This window comes from Megalopta genalis, unplaced genomic scaffold, assembly GCF_051020955.1.
Source record: "Megalopta genalis isolate 19385.01 unplaced genomic scaffold, iyMegGena1_principal scaffold0034, whole genome shotgun sequence".
Lineage (NCBI taxonomy): Eukaryota > Metazoa > Arthropoda > Insecta > Hymenoptera > Halictidae > Megalopta > Megalopta genalis.
Window position 1 is genome coordinate 1,339,560 of NW_027476103.1, and position 12,067 is coordinate 1,351,626.

The 12,067-nt window shown below is 43.0% G+C and overlaps 1 protein-coding gene across 13 annotated transcripts in view; it reads right to left on the bottom strand.

The window, feature by feature from the left end:
- LOC143261095 (uncharacterized) overlaps positions 1-12,067 on the bottom strand; it is a 36,290-nt gene that overhangs the window by 15,354 nt on the left and 8,869 nt on the right. For 12 of the 13 annotated variants that reach the window (XM_076527650.1, XM_076527649.1, XM_076527655.1 and 9 more), the window contains exon 3: positions 80-1,325. In XM_076527650.1, coding sequence (XP_076383765.1) covers positions 80-485 — 406 coding nt within the window. In that variant the 5' untranslated portion in view covers positions 486-1,325. Of the gene's footprint in view, positions 1-79; positions 1,326-1,755; positions 1,770-12,067 lie in introns of those variants that run through there. The other variant, XM_076527648.1, reaches the window with a different exon arrangement.

Here is a 12,067-nt window from a genome sequence, read left to right on the forward strand (position 1 = left end):
GTTCAGGTATACTAATCCTACCCCCCGCCGGACAATTGGCCGGATTAATGAGTAACAGCACAACAGTTAGAAGCATTACCCTGGCCGGATCCATCCTGCAAGACGGAACGTGCGGCGGCACAACCCTTTCGGCACATGAAGTGTGGTAGGTCCAGGCAATAATAAGGATAGCCCTTAAAAGCTTCAACACTCCGGTCAAGATCTTCTCTAACCAAATATACCTGCCTACTGGACATCGCTGCCCCCTCGATAAGGAATACTGCATGGACCCGGAAGATGGGTTTACATTCTGGAACAGCCTGCCCTTGGATCGGTGCCCCTTCAACAAGTACGAAGTTCTCTATGAAGGTAGAGCAACAAAAGTATTCTCGGAAGAACACCGCGGAACTCCGACGTGCACAGTGACCTCGGGCGACACAGCCTTCGCTCCCGCAAGCACAGGACGCACGCAAATCTGCGGGTATACACTCATCACAACGGAACATCCGAAAATCCTTTTATTAGAAACTGAAAGAGAAGGAAAATTTAAATCCATTTCGAGAACCAGAATCAACAATTTAGATATCTTCACGTACGTAAACACGAAATACATATACGTCGAAAAGCACCTCAAATCCCAAATAATCGCACTTTACAAAGATATTATGAAGCAGAAATGCGTATTGGAACAACAAGTGCTCAGGAACGCAATATCACTGGTTCACATTTCCCCGGCCGAGCTTCCCGTCACATATAGAAACGACTCATTTTTCCTAACACCGAGAACACATATTCTAACAAAAACCGGAACGAAGAAGATATGCAATGAGCTGATTCCATCGACATATAAAATCCATGGAACCTGGTATAGGATGACGCTACGCCCGACGGAAAGCATTCCACCTCCACCACTTCAACCACTGACGGCATCTGCCTGGAAATACACGAACCCGGCAAACCTGGCTACCGGCGGAGTATATACTCAGGAAGACATGCATAAACTCAGCGACCACATAATGTTCCCCATAGAGAAGATAGCAGTAGTAAACGCTTTGGTTCCAGGAGCATCGGGTAGATCATACGCAGATGGTTCAGTAAAAATGCTCGGCTTAATAGACGAAGGAACATTAGAAAAAATCGCAGAATCAACCGGAAAGAAAATATGGAGTGGATTCATCGAGTTCGGCTCAGTAATGGCGGGACTAATGGGAATATACCTCGCCCTCCGCATAATTAAATTATGCATTAATACCATCCTCAATGGAATTGCCCTGCACGCGGCTTATGGATGCAGTCTCCAGCTCCTCGCGGCATCGTGGAGCGCGCTGACGCACTTCTGCTTGTACCTAAAGAATAAACAAAGTGACAGTGAAGTGACCCCTCAGTGCACCACCACGGAGTGCATCCCCATAGACAATGTGTTAGTTAGTAAGGCAGAGCCAATGGACTCGATAACTAGAGACTCTAAGAAGTTCGAAAACTCTATCAAACGTACTAATAAGTTCATATCATATAAGAAAACATCCCTCTTCACCGATACAGACGAGGAAGAAAAATAACCAGCGTCATTTTTCTTTTCCCAAGGGGGGGGGGGGTGTGTTACGTCCTCCGACGTATTGAATTAGTCGCATAAGAACATGTGTATATATATACATATATACCCGAATAGCAATAAGTAGTAATAGTAAGACCATATTATACGAAACACGTATAGAATAAGTTAGCGATATCGAGTATAGCATATAACCACGTTAACATAAGTTAGTATAGTCGTACCTCTCGAATCTACTGTATAGAACGAATTATTCTAAGTCCGAAATTCCGCCCGAGCGCGTCAAAGACACGCTCCTAGTTCTGACGTCACCCGCTCAACGCGGCCGCCCCACTCCGGCGACCGCCCCACCACAACGACTCCCCACCAGGACCTACCGGCAAGATGGCCGCCGAGGACCGGAGGAGCTCAGAGCGGCCGCACAACCGATCAGACTCGTTCCGGGCTCCAGCGAGGGAAGTCGTCTCCTCCTGCAAGCCATTCCCCTAATTCAACTCAAGTCTCTTTTCTATTTCAAAGTCTCATTCAAACTCAAATCACCGCATTAGTAACTAAGTCCTTGTATCGTTAATATCTTAGAATATATTTTAGTTATTACTACTTCTACAATCATTAATTACCTAGACTCTCTCCCTACTCGGCAATACATTCGTACATATTCACTTAGAAACTATTCCGCCTTCATGTGTACCGATCTCACCCCGAATGATCTGCACGAATGCGTAATACAATTAACGACATTATTCCCAAAGCGCTTGTACCGATCTCACCCCGAATGATCTGCACGAATGCGTAATACAATTAACGACATTATTCCCAAAGCGCTTGTACCGATCTCACCCCGAATGATCTGGGCGCAGCAGGGATAAGACCGTCCTTCTTACATTCTTGCTTAACAAATAACGAATGCCGAAACGCGCCGGTCGTCGCCATCAACTAAGAAAGCTGGCGAAAGCTTTTGTTTACGGGCCGTATCGTTCGAAGCACCAGTACTCCGAACGCGTCATCGAGGTAATCTCGCACACCTTCGTCGCCGATCCAGCCACCGGAGTCTGCACCGAACATCAATCTACGGCCGTCCTGAGAGAGCGAACAGCACCCCGAAATTCCTGAGGACCATTGCGAACCGGCGTGCGATCGACCGACAAATTAGGTTCTCCGATAAAGGTTAGAGTTTGAATTGTACACCCGTCGCAGCGCGTTATTCGTGAAGCCCAGTGGATACGCGAAAGAACCGCGTCGCGTGCCCCAAAAGTTGCGATCTACGTCTTAGCCGCGGTAATCGCGCGATATATTATATATTTTACGCGTCGAGACTCGCGGGACGTAACACAATCCAGACTTTTACTAAAAAAATCTCCTGCTAATACGAAACTCAAAAATTCTAAAAAAAACACATTATAGCTGAATCCAGTTGTTGGCGACGCGGACCAACAAGATTTATAGCACCATTGTGGGCGCAGCGGACAACGGATTCGCATCTGGCAAGCGGGTGGCAAGGCCTGCGTATTTTTTCCAACGGGTTTTGGAGCCGGAGCGTCATGGACCCGAGGTTTCCAAGCAGCGAGAAGAGCGGACCGTCTTAACGGTTTTCGAAGGTGCAAACGCAGGCCTTGGGTTTTCCCGCATGCTTGCCAGACTTCCGCCCCCCGAAGGAGTACGTGCTAGACGCTGAGCCCCCTTCCCCTTCTGCGTAACTGCGTCGTTCGTCAGCGGCGACTACGGGCACGGCGCACGGAAGGGACCTCACTTCTCAGAAAACCCTGACAAGCGGCACATCGGAACACACCAACGGTGGTGTCATACGCAAGGTCGCGAGTTAGCGGGCATAACTATTGCGGCCGAAACACCAGTACTAAATTCAAACCAGCACGTAATAATACCGATCAGGATTCAAATGATTTCAACATTAACTTCCCCGTTCTTCCTAACATTCCTGTTCATAATCGTTTCGCGTTTTTCACCGCGCTCGACAATCCAAACGACTCCAGTAACGCTAGTTCTTTCAACAACAAGCCCGTAGTCAATACATCTGCTGTTGCCAAGCCACACGCCTCGACAACACATTGCAAAACTTCAAACGATTCTAGACAAAAAATTGTTGCAAATCCGGAGGCTCCAACACAAAAACCACCTCCCATTTATATTTACAACTTCTCAAATATTCAGCTGATAAATTCGAAAAAGAATTAACTGCCTATTATGGCAACAGTTTTTCACTAAAATATAACAGAAAGAATGTCCACATTTAACTTTCAACCATCAAAGATTTCAAAACACTAAAATTAGGTCTTCAAGCTAAAAATATCACCTTCTACATATTCACAATCGAGAACGAAAGAGCAATGGCAATGGTCCTCAAAGGTCTTCCAAACTGCACACCCGAGGAAATAATCCAACAAATTATTTTGCAAGTAATAAATCCCACAGCCTGCTTTCTCATTGAAGACTCAACCGTCTACAGAGTCAACTTCTCAATGGGCACCTCAAACCAGGATATTTACAAAATTAAATTCCTATTCAGGGCCAGAGACAAGTACATGTCCAGGATCAAGCACACTCAGTTACTACAGATGCCAAGCTTTTGGCCATTATTCTTCTAATTGCAATCGGCCCCCGGAACGTGTTAAATGCGCAAGGCCTCACCTCTCCAAAGATTGTTCGAAATCATATGAAGCCATCCCTAAATGGATCAACTTGATGGAAATTATCAAGGAAGAAAGTGGATGTCGTTCCCGGTATGGCATATATTGGGGACCCACGCCTGCATCATGCTCCTCAGGTCGAACCCTTTAGTCAGCCGTGTCTATCTGCCACCGGACAACCCCCTCAACCTTCTCATCGACGACTACATGGACCTAGAGACAACGAACGATGGATATTCGAGATACAACCCGTTATTAGGAAAAAGGTAAGCATCTTCTGTCTCGTCAGACATCTCGCCGATATTCGATTCAGTATGAAAAAGGACAAGGATGGAAGAAACGTCCTTGCTTCAAAGAGAAGATAATCTACGCATCCCAACTTCCGAAGCTCAAGAAGTATCGTCACAACCTGAAATCCCTGTCGAACAATTATCGACGAACGATATAATAAATTCTAGTCCTAAAAATTATGATGAAATGTTAAATAGAAAACGACGACAAAATTCAAATTTGCAAATTAAAGAAGTTTATGAACCATTAGATTTAATTTATCTTATGAAAGTGTAGCGGCCAGTCGGCGCGCATAAGAGAAGATTTATTTCTCGCGCAAACGACTAACATATTTATGACTCTCCTTCGAAAAGGCTATCTTTGAGTAAGCTGTTTTCTGTGCGGATGGCAATAAGCCAGTAGAGTTTCTTTTTTACCTGATTCTCGATAGTCTACGAGACCGTCATAAATAACGGGAAATTCCGAAGGGTACGCAAAACGGACCCGAACGCCGGACGTCCGAGCGCAACGGCCCTGAGGAAAACCCAGGCCGTTACATCATAAAAAACGCACCCACTCCGATCACCACGCGGTCCCAAAACGGGACGCGCTCAGGGCGTAAGGGACAACGCGGTGAGAAGGAGATGGACAACGCTGATTGGGAAAACCCATTCGCGGGTCAACCAATCAGGGGGTGTCCAGAGCCCTTGCCGGGGGCAAACGGGATAATATAAAAAGAGCAACAGTGAGACGCTCGCCCTGATACCTCGCATACCTTCGATACTTCTCATACCTCTCTTGCTACGACGTCACGTTACCCGAAAGTGTTTCTACGCAACTTAATAAATAAAGTTTAATAGTTACACCGCACGCACCAGTTATTTACCAGAACACACCCCATAACTAAATTGGTGACCCCGACGTGATAACTGTGCAGTGCGCGACTAAAAAACGACGGGTGAAGTAATCACAAGTGACACGCCGTAAAATAAGGGCAGAAATGGACACAGGTATGAGCCAGGGAAACGCCGCGTTACCTGAGGTGTGCCGGGTCGGCATACGAGTGCCACCGTTCTGGCCCGAACAACCGGCGATCTGGTTCCACCAGATAGAAGGCCAGTTCGCTTTGAATGGCGTCACCGCGGACACGACGAAGTACAACTACGTAATGTCTCAACTGGAACCGAAATATGCCCTGGAGGTCCAGGACATAATCACGTCACCGCCGGCCACCGAGAAGTATGAGACACTAAAAGGCGAACTAATCCGGCGCCTGTCCGCGTCCGAAGGGAGACGAATCCAGCAGCTGCTGGAAAAAGAAGAGATGGGAGACAGAACGCCATCTCAATTTCTGCGGCACATGCAGAACTTGGCGGGTCAGGCAGTACCGGACAAATTTCTGGGTACATTATGGACTGGCAGGCTACCCAGCATGATCCGGGCGATCGTAAGCGCGCAGCCAGACATTCCGCTAAACAAGCTGGCGCAAATCGCGGACCAGATACACGAGGGCACAACCCAAGCCCACGTGGCCAGCGTAGCCGCCCCGCAGACCGAGACGACAGAGGCAATGAGAGGCCTGCTGGAGGAATTCAAGCTCGTCGTCAGCGAGCTCACACGTCCGCGGACCCGTGATAACCGATCAACATCGAGGCACCGTTCGAGGAGACACCGCGGCCGTTCGGGATCTAGAGGCCGTCGCCGGAGCGCATCCCCGCGAAACGTGGACCATTGCTGGTACCACCAGACCTTCGGAACGAGATCCACGAAGTGCCGACAGCCGTGCACATTCGACGCGGGAAACGATCGGGCATCACGGTAAATGCGGCAAATTGTGATGGACCGCGGACCCGCCACCTCTTCATTCTTGAACGCAGCAAGAACGAAGAATACCTTATAGACACCGGTTCAGACCTGTGCGTGTACCCGCGTGCGTACATCAAAGGCCCGTTAAAAAAAGCGAAACACGAACTGTTTGCGGCAAACGGGTCCGTCATCGGCACGTACGGGCTGAAACCAGCAGACCTGGACCTGGGATTGCGACGGTCGTTCACGTGGAGATTCGTGATAGCGGACGTCTCCAAACCCATCATCGGAGCCGACTTCCTGGCGCACTATGGGTTATTAGTGGACCTCGCGGGAAGACGACTCCTCGACCGGACGACCACGTTGACATCCAGCGGGAGGATCGCCGCCTCAACAACACCGACCATCAAGGCGATCGTCGGGGACTCGCCGTACCAGCAGCTTCTAGCGGAGTTCCCGTCTCTCGTGCGTCCAGCAGCGCGGCCGAACAGACCGATCACCCACGAGGTAACACACCATATTACGACTACCGCAGGTCCACCAGTGTATAGTAAGCCGCGACGTTTATCGCCCGAACTTTTCAGAAATGCTAGAACGGAATTTGAGGACCTGTTAAGTCTTGGTCACATCCGTCCTTCTAAGAGCCAGTGGGCCTCAGCCCTTCACATGGCTGCGAAGAAGGATAACGGATGGAGACCCTGTGGAGACTACAGGTTACTCAATGCCCGTACGATCGCAGACCGCTATCCGATCCCGCACATCGAGGATTTTTCGAGAATGTTGTCCGGAAAGACGATTTTTACCACGATCGATTTGGTGCGCGCGTACCACCAAATCCCCGTCCATCCGGAGGACATTCCGAAAACCGCGATAACGACGCCGTTCGGTTTGTACGAATATGTAGTTATGCCCTTCGGACTGAAAAATGCAGCGCAGACGTTCCAGCGGTTCATGGACACCGTGATAAGGGGACTGGATTTCTACTACGCGTACCTCGACGACATCCTAGTGGCGTCAGGTAATGAGACGGAGCATAGAGATCACCTGCGCACACTTTTTTCACGTCTGCAGGAGTACGGCATCGTCGTGAACCCGAGCAAATGCGTATTCGCGGAATCGGTAGTGAGGTTTTTAGGTTACGAGGTCAGTGCCGAGGATACCAGGCCACTAGCCGAGAAAGTTAAGGCCATACATGAATACCCGAAACCCGCAACAGTCAAACAACTGCGCGGTTTCCTAGGTATGGTCAATTTTTATCGTAGATTCATACCCGGCGCGGCCACGTTGCAGGCTCCACTCATAATAATTTTGATTGCATTTCAAATATGAAAAACACAAATTAAGCGAAAAGCAAAATGAAAATGAGCCTCTTTCTCTTCTGCGTCCCGGTTTGGCTCTTCGTAATTATGGTAAGCCTAATTATAGGTAATTATTGCCTATTTTTAATTTTTGATTAAACTACGGTTGTGTACCATGTAAATTGTGAAGCAAATATCGGCGGTCGACGTTGGTGTAGTACGCTAAGCTGCCGTATAAGCGCTAGTGTAGCGCGCGTTTTCTAGTTCAAAATGTTGAAACAGCGCTAGGTTCACTTGTGTTTCGTTGAAGCAAGAACAAGTAACAATACGACAACAATAAATACAATACGACAATATTAGCAAGTTTTATTTTGGCAAGTTTGGTGCAGATATTTCGACGATCATTCTACGAAAGAAAAGGTATACTTATATAAGACGAATGTGCGGATAATTTATTTGATATTCTAATTGAATTTCTGGATTTTGGAGAAATAGAAAAATTTGCAACTTTGCATCTTTTAGAGAAACAACGACGGAGAAGTAAAATTCGTCCAACTATTTAAATTACTGTCCTAAATAAAATATGTTTTTAATAATCTATGAGGTTCACAAAATTCGAAAATGTCAAAATTACTTAAAAAATATTGTCATTCCGAAACTAGTATCGAACGCATTTCCGAAACTCGATCAAGCCCAAATTATGCAAATAACTTCATTTCACATAGAAACAATGTTAGCGAGAAGGATTTTTTGAAATTGGAATGTTACGACCCAAAATATTGCGAGAAATGTATTGCACTGTTATGTAAACAATAAATATTTACAATTTCTGTCTTTTTTAAAAACGTTTACAAAACCTCCAATAAGAATGAAAAATTACTTTCCTGACCGAGTCTTTTCCGTACTTCAACCTAAACCAATGCAGTTTCTCACAATCAGTGATCGTACCAAATTGCAGGTTCGAAATATACAGCGTTCGTACTCGAGCACATAATATACAATGCGATTCCATTTCACAAGAATAACTGCGATAAATACTGTCCGATATAAATCATAGTTCTGTATAAACCAATAACACTACTATGAAAAACCTCAGAAATAAGTTTATTAATTGCATTAACTCTGCAATGCTATAAATGCTTGAGTTTGCTCGAAAAGATTCGACGCACCTACTTTTTAACTTTGCAGCTTACTTAATAGACAACAACAAGGTTTTGTCCTCGCAAAAGTTACTACAACTAGACAATCTGCATTATCAATTTCATCGAATGAATGTTCCAACTTGAACATTTTAAACATGGATTTTTATAAATCTAGAGTATTTGATTTAATCGTGTCAGAATAGGAAGCAGACAGTAAATTGATCAACGAACTCGAGAAAGCAATATCTCTAGTGGCAGTAGGATTTGAATGTAGAAATCAATCCTCTGAAGCTGTATTGCTTGTTATCCAAATATGGTTGCAAGTTTTTAATTAATGGAAGGCAACAGCATATAATGACGAGTAAATAAAAATTACCGATCCAGATTTCAAGTTTGCTTCTACATGACTTTTAGTGCCATTACTGCACAATTTGATTCATAGATAATATACACGACTTCGCACAATCGCTTCCGATCCTGTTCACCCCGAGAAGTAAATGTTTCAGACTGTTAACCAAATTCAGGAAAGTTTGGTATGAGAGATCCAAAATCAAATCTCAAATCCTTGCACCAAAAGTACATCGAAATTCAGATCAATGTAGTCTTCCTTTTCTTGTTGATTACTTCCGCAATTGCGCCATACAAAGTCTCAAGCCGAAGAACCAGTCTTCTAGATATCTGCTGAACACTGACGTGAATCTTGACATGAAAACGGCATCACTCAATCTCCATATTAATCCAATCGGTTTTTGCTGACGATAAAAGCCGTAAATCTTCAAGCAAGAAAATTCCTGCTTTCTATATTTCCACTTGAATGTTTAGTAGGAATCGTGCAATCTTGGTATTTTTCATTATGTGATTAATATTTGTTGCCCGTTTATTGAGAATGTATCCACTGCAGGTTACATTTCTTGTTATGTATATCACACTATTTGAAATTTTGGAACCTAGAATTAATCAGCAATTATTTCCAAATACTTTGGAAATTGAGGTTGATCGTTGTGAAGTTAACTCATCATTCTTTGAAAATGGCTATATTTACATATAATTAATACTTAGGGAAGCATCGCTCTAATATCGAAAGATATGAGATAATTAACAGTCCAGCCATAGTTGTCTTCAACTACTGAAACCAAGCTGCAGTAGTATCATTAATGCATTTCGAATAATTTGGTTTCGATGAATAACATAAGAGTGGGTGTTGCACTGCTTTTCTTCCTCCATATTATAACCATTACAGAAACACATTTAGTTATTTCGGGCGCGTAGAGTACAAGAAATGTCCTGCAAACTACCAAGAATGCACAGCTCTGCAGTAATAAAAAATGGAGTATTCTCAATCTGAATGTTCCATTTAATGCAACTCTTCATTTGTGGTGAAATTAGATGTTGGCGATTCCGTTGCTGATTCCGAATATTGGAAATTTGTCAAGCAACAACCCGACCCAACTATAAATTTTCCAATACAGATCCAGTGCACTGAAGAAAATAGCCCCGTGTGTCTAAAATCAAATCGATCAATTTAAAATCGCCAGTCGATTACCTCCTCTTTACTGGTATCACTTGGATCGATGCATAAGAATTCTAGCGCGACAATTATTTATTTTCCGTCGTTTCCCATACAACGTTGTTCGTTAGGACATTGCTCTCGTGCACTGTAACGAACATTCAGTGCTGCTTAGTTTTCAATATTCACAACGAAATAAATAGGCCCTCACACCGCGACCGTGGCTAGTTTTCATTTGTCATCTCAGTTATCAGCTACTGTTACGTAGATACATATAGTTACGCTTGAAATTCTTCTCTGCTCTTGTGCGCGCAATTCACATTACGCTTGTAATACTTTTGCGCTTGCAGCCTAGCTTCGCTACAATCGATTGCGCTTGCAAATTTCGATACAGCTTTATAGCCATAAATTGATCGCTTAATCGTATCATTCATGACCTTCACGACACATCATCACATTTCATAATTCTATTGTATATCATCTATAACCTCCTCTGTACGAATCTTATTGGTTAAAACATATTTAGCGTTATTACACCAGCGTTTTGTATCATACAGTCCACTATCCAATTCATCCTTCCAATCCTTCCTCCAATTCATCCTTCCCAACGAAAAGATACATTTGCAACATATTTGGAAATTTGAGAAGAATAACAAACTAGTAATTTTGGAAATTGTCGAACATTTAACTTATTTCTGCACTTTATGAGCCTTCCCGGGTACTACACATTTCCAAAACTTCATCCTCCGGTTACGTAAATACATACAACTGTGAGATGTAGATGGTTCATTCTATTATATAATATTTCACATAAAACATTATGATTCAGATTCTGATAATACTCTACATTGATGTTTAAACCCACGATTTAAAAAAGTGATGAAAAAAGTGATGTCAATTTTGCAGGTTGTCTTCGCTATAGTAAGCATGAAAGTAGTATAATAATACTTTACTATCCACACTTTAATTATGCATGATTCGTACTCAAGCCGCTATATGCACTATTCAGATTTGACGAGGAGATGACTATAAACAGTGCGGGCATGTTCGTCGCAAAAGTCTTCTCGTTAGCTTTAAACTATACGATAGTAGGAGTTATGAATTGTACATTAAACTTAATATAACAATTTGCGTTCAAATTTTTTCGAGCAAACTTATTATAATACATACAAATACACTGTATGTTACCGTGTTCGTTTGAACAGTTCAAACAGATATATGTATAATTCTTATAGTTCAATACTGTGCATAGTACAAACAGAATTAAGTCTCATTATGAATTGATAGAATTAAGAATTAACTTTCCTACCTCGAGTATAATGATATAAAAAAATGATCACGTTTTCAACTGGCATTTATGCATTACTATCCTACAAATGTAAGTTTTATAAATAACGCTAAATATTTATTACTAAAAATAAGATCAGATTAAATAAAACTAATGAAAACAAACACTATGTGGCATTACAACATAGTATAATATAAAGAGTATTTTCCCGAAACTACAGAGATTTAAATTATTATATTATCATTAAAAAGAATTTTCTCAGCTACTTTTAAAGTACACCTATGAGATTTATTATGTGTACAACATTATTTAAAATACCAAAATTATGAAATCCTTTTTCGAAAATCATCGGTTAGTGTGAAATTGGTTTAGTCAAGTGTATATAAACCAGTGTATTACAAAAGATGAAAAGTAACATTCTCTATTATTCTGAAAATGTCTAGTCATATAAGTCAACATAATAAAAAACATGGAGAATACTTAGGCGTGTTTCGTCCAAATTTTAATAGGAGTTTGTAGACAAATGTTTTATTTTATTTTCTTCTCATAGTTACTCTGGGGTTTTAATAATGTCAAGTAG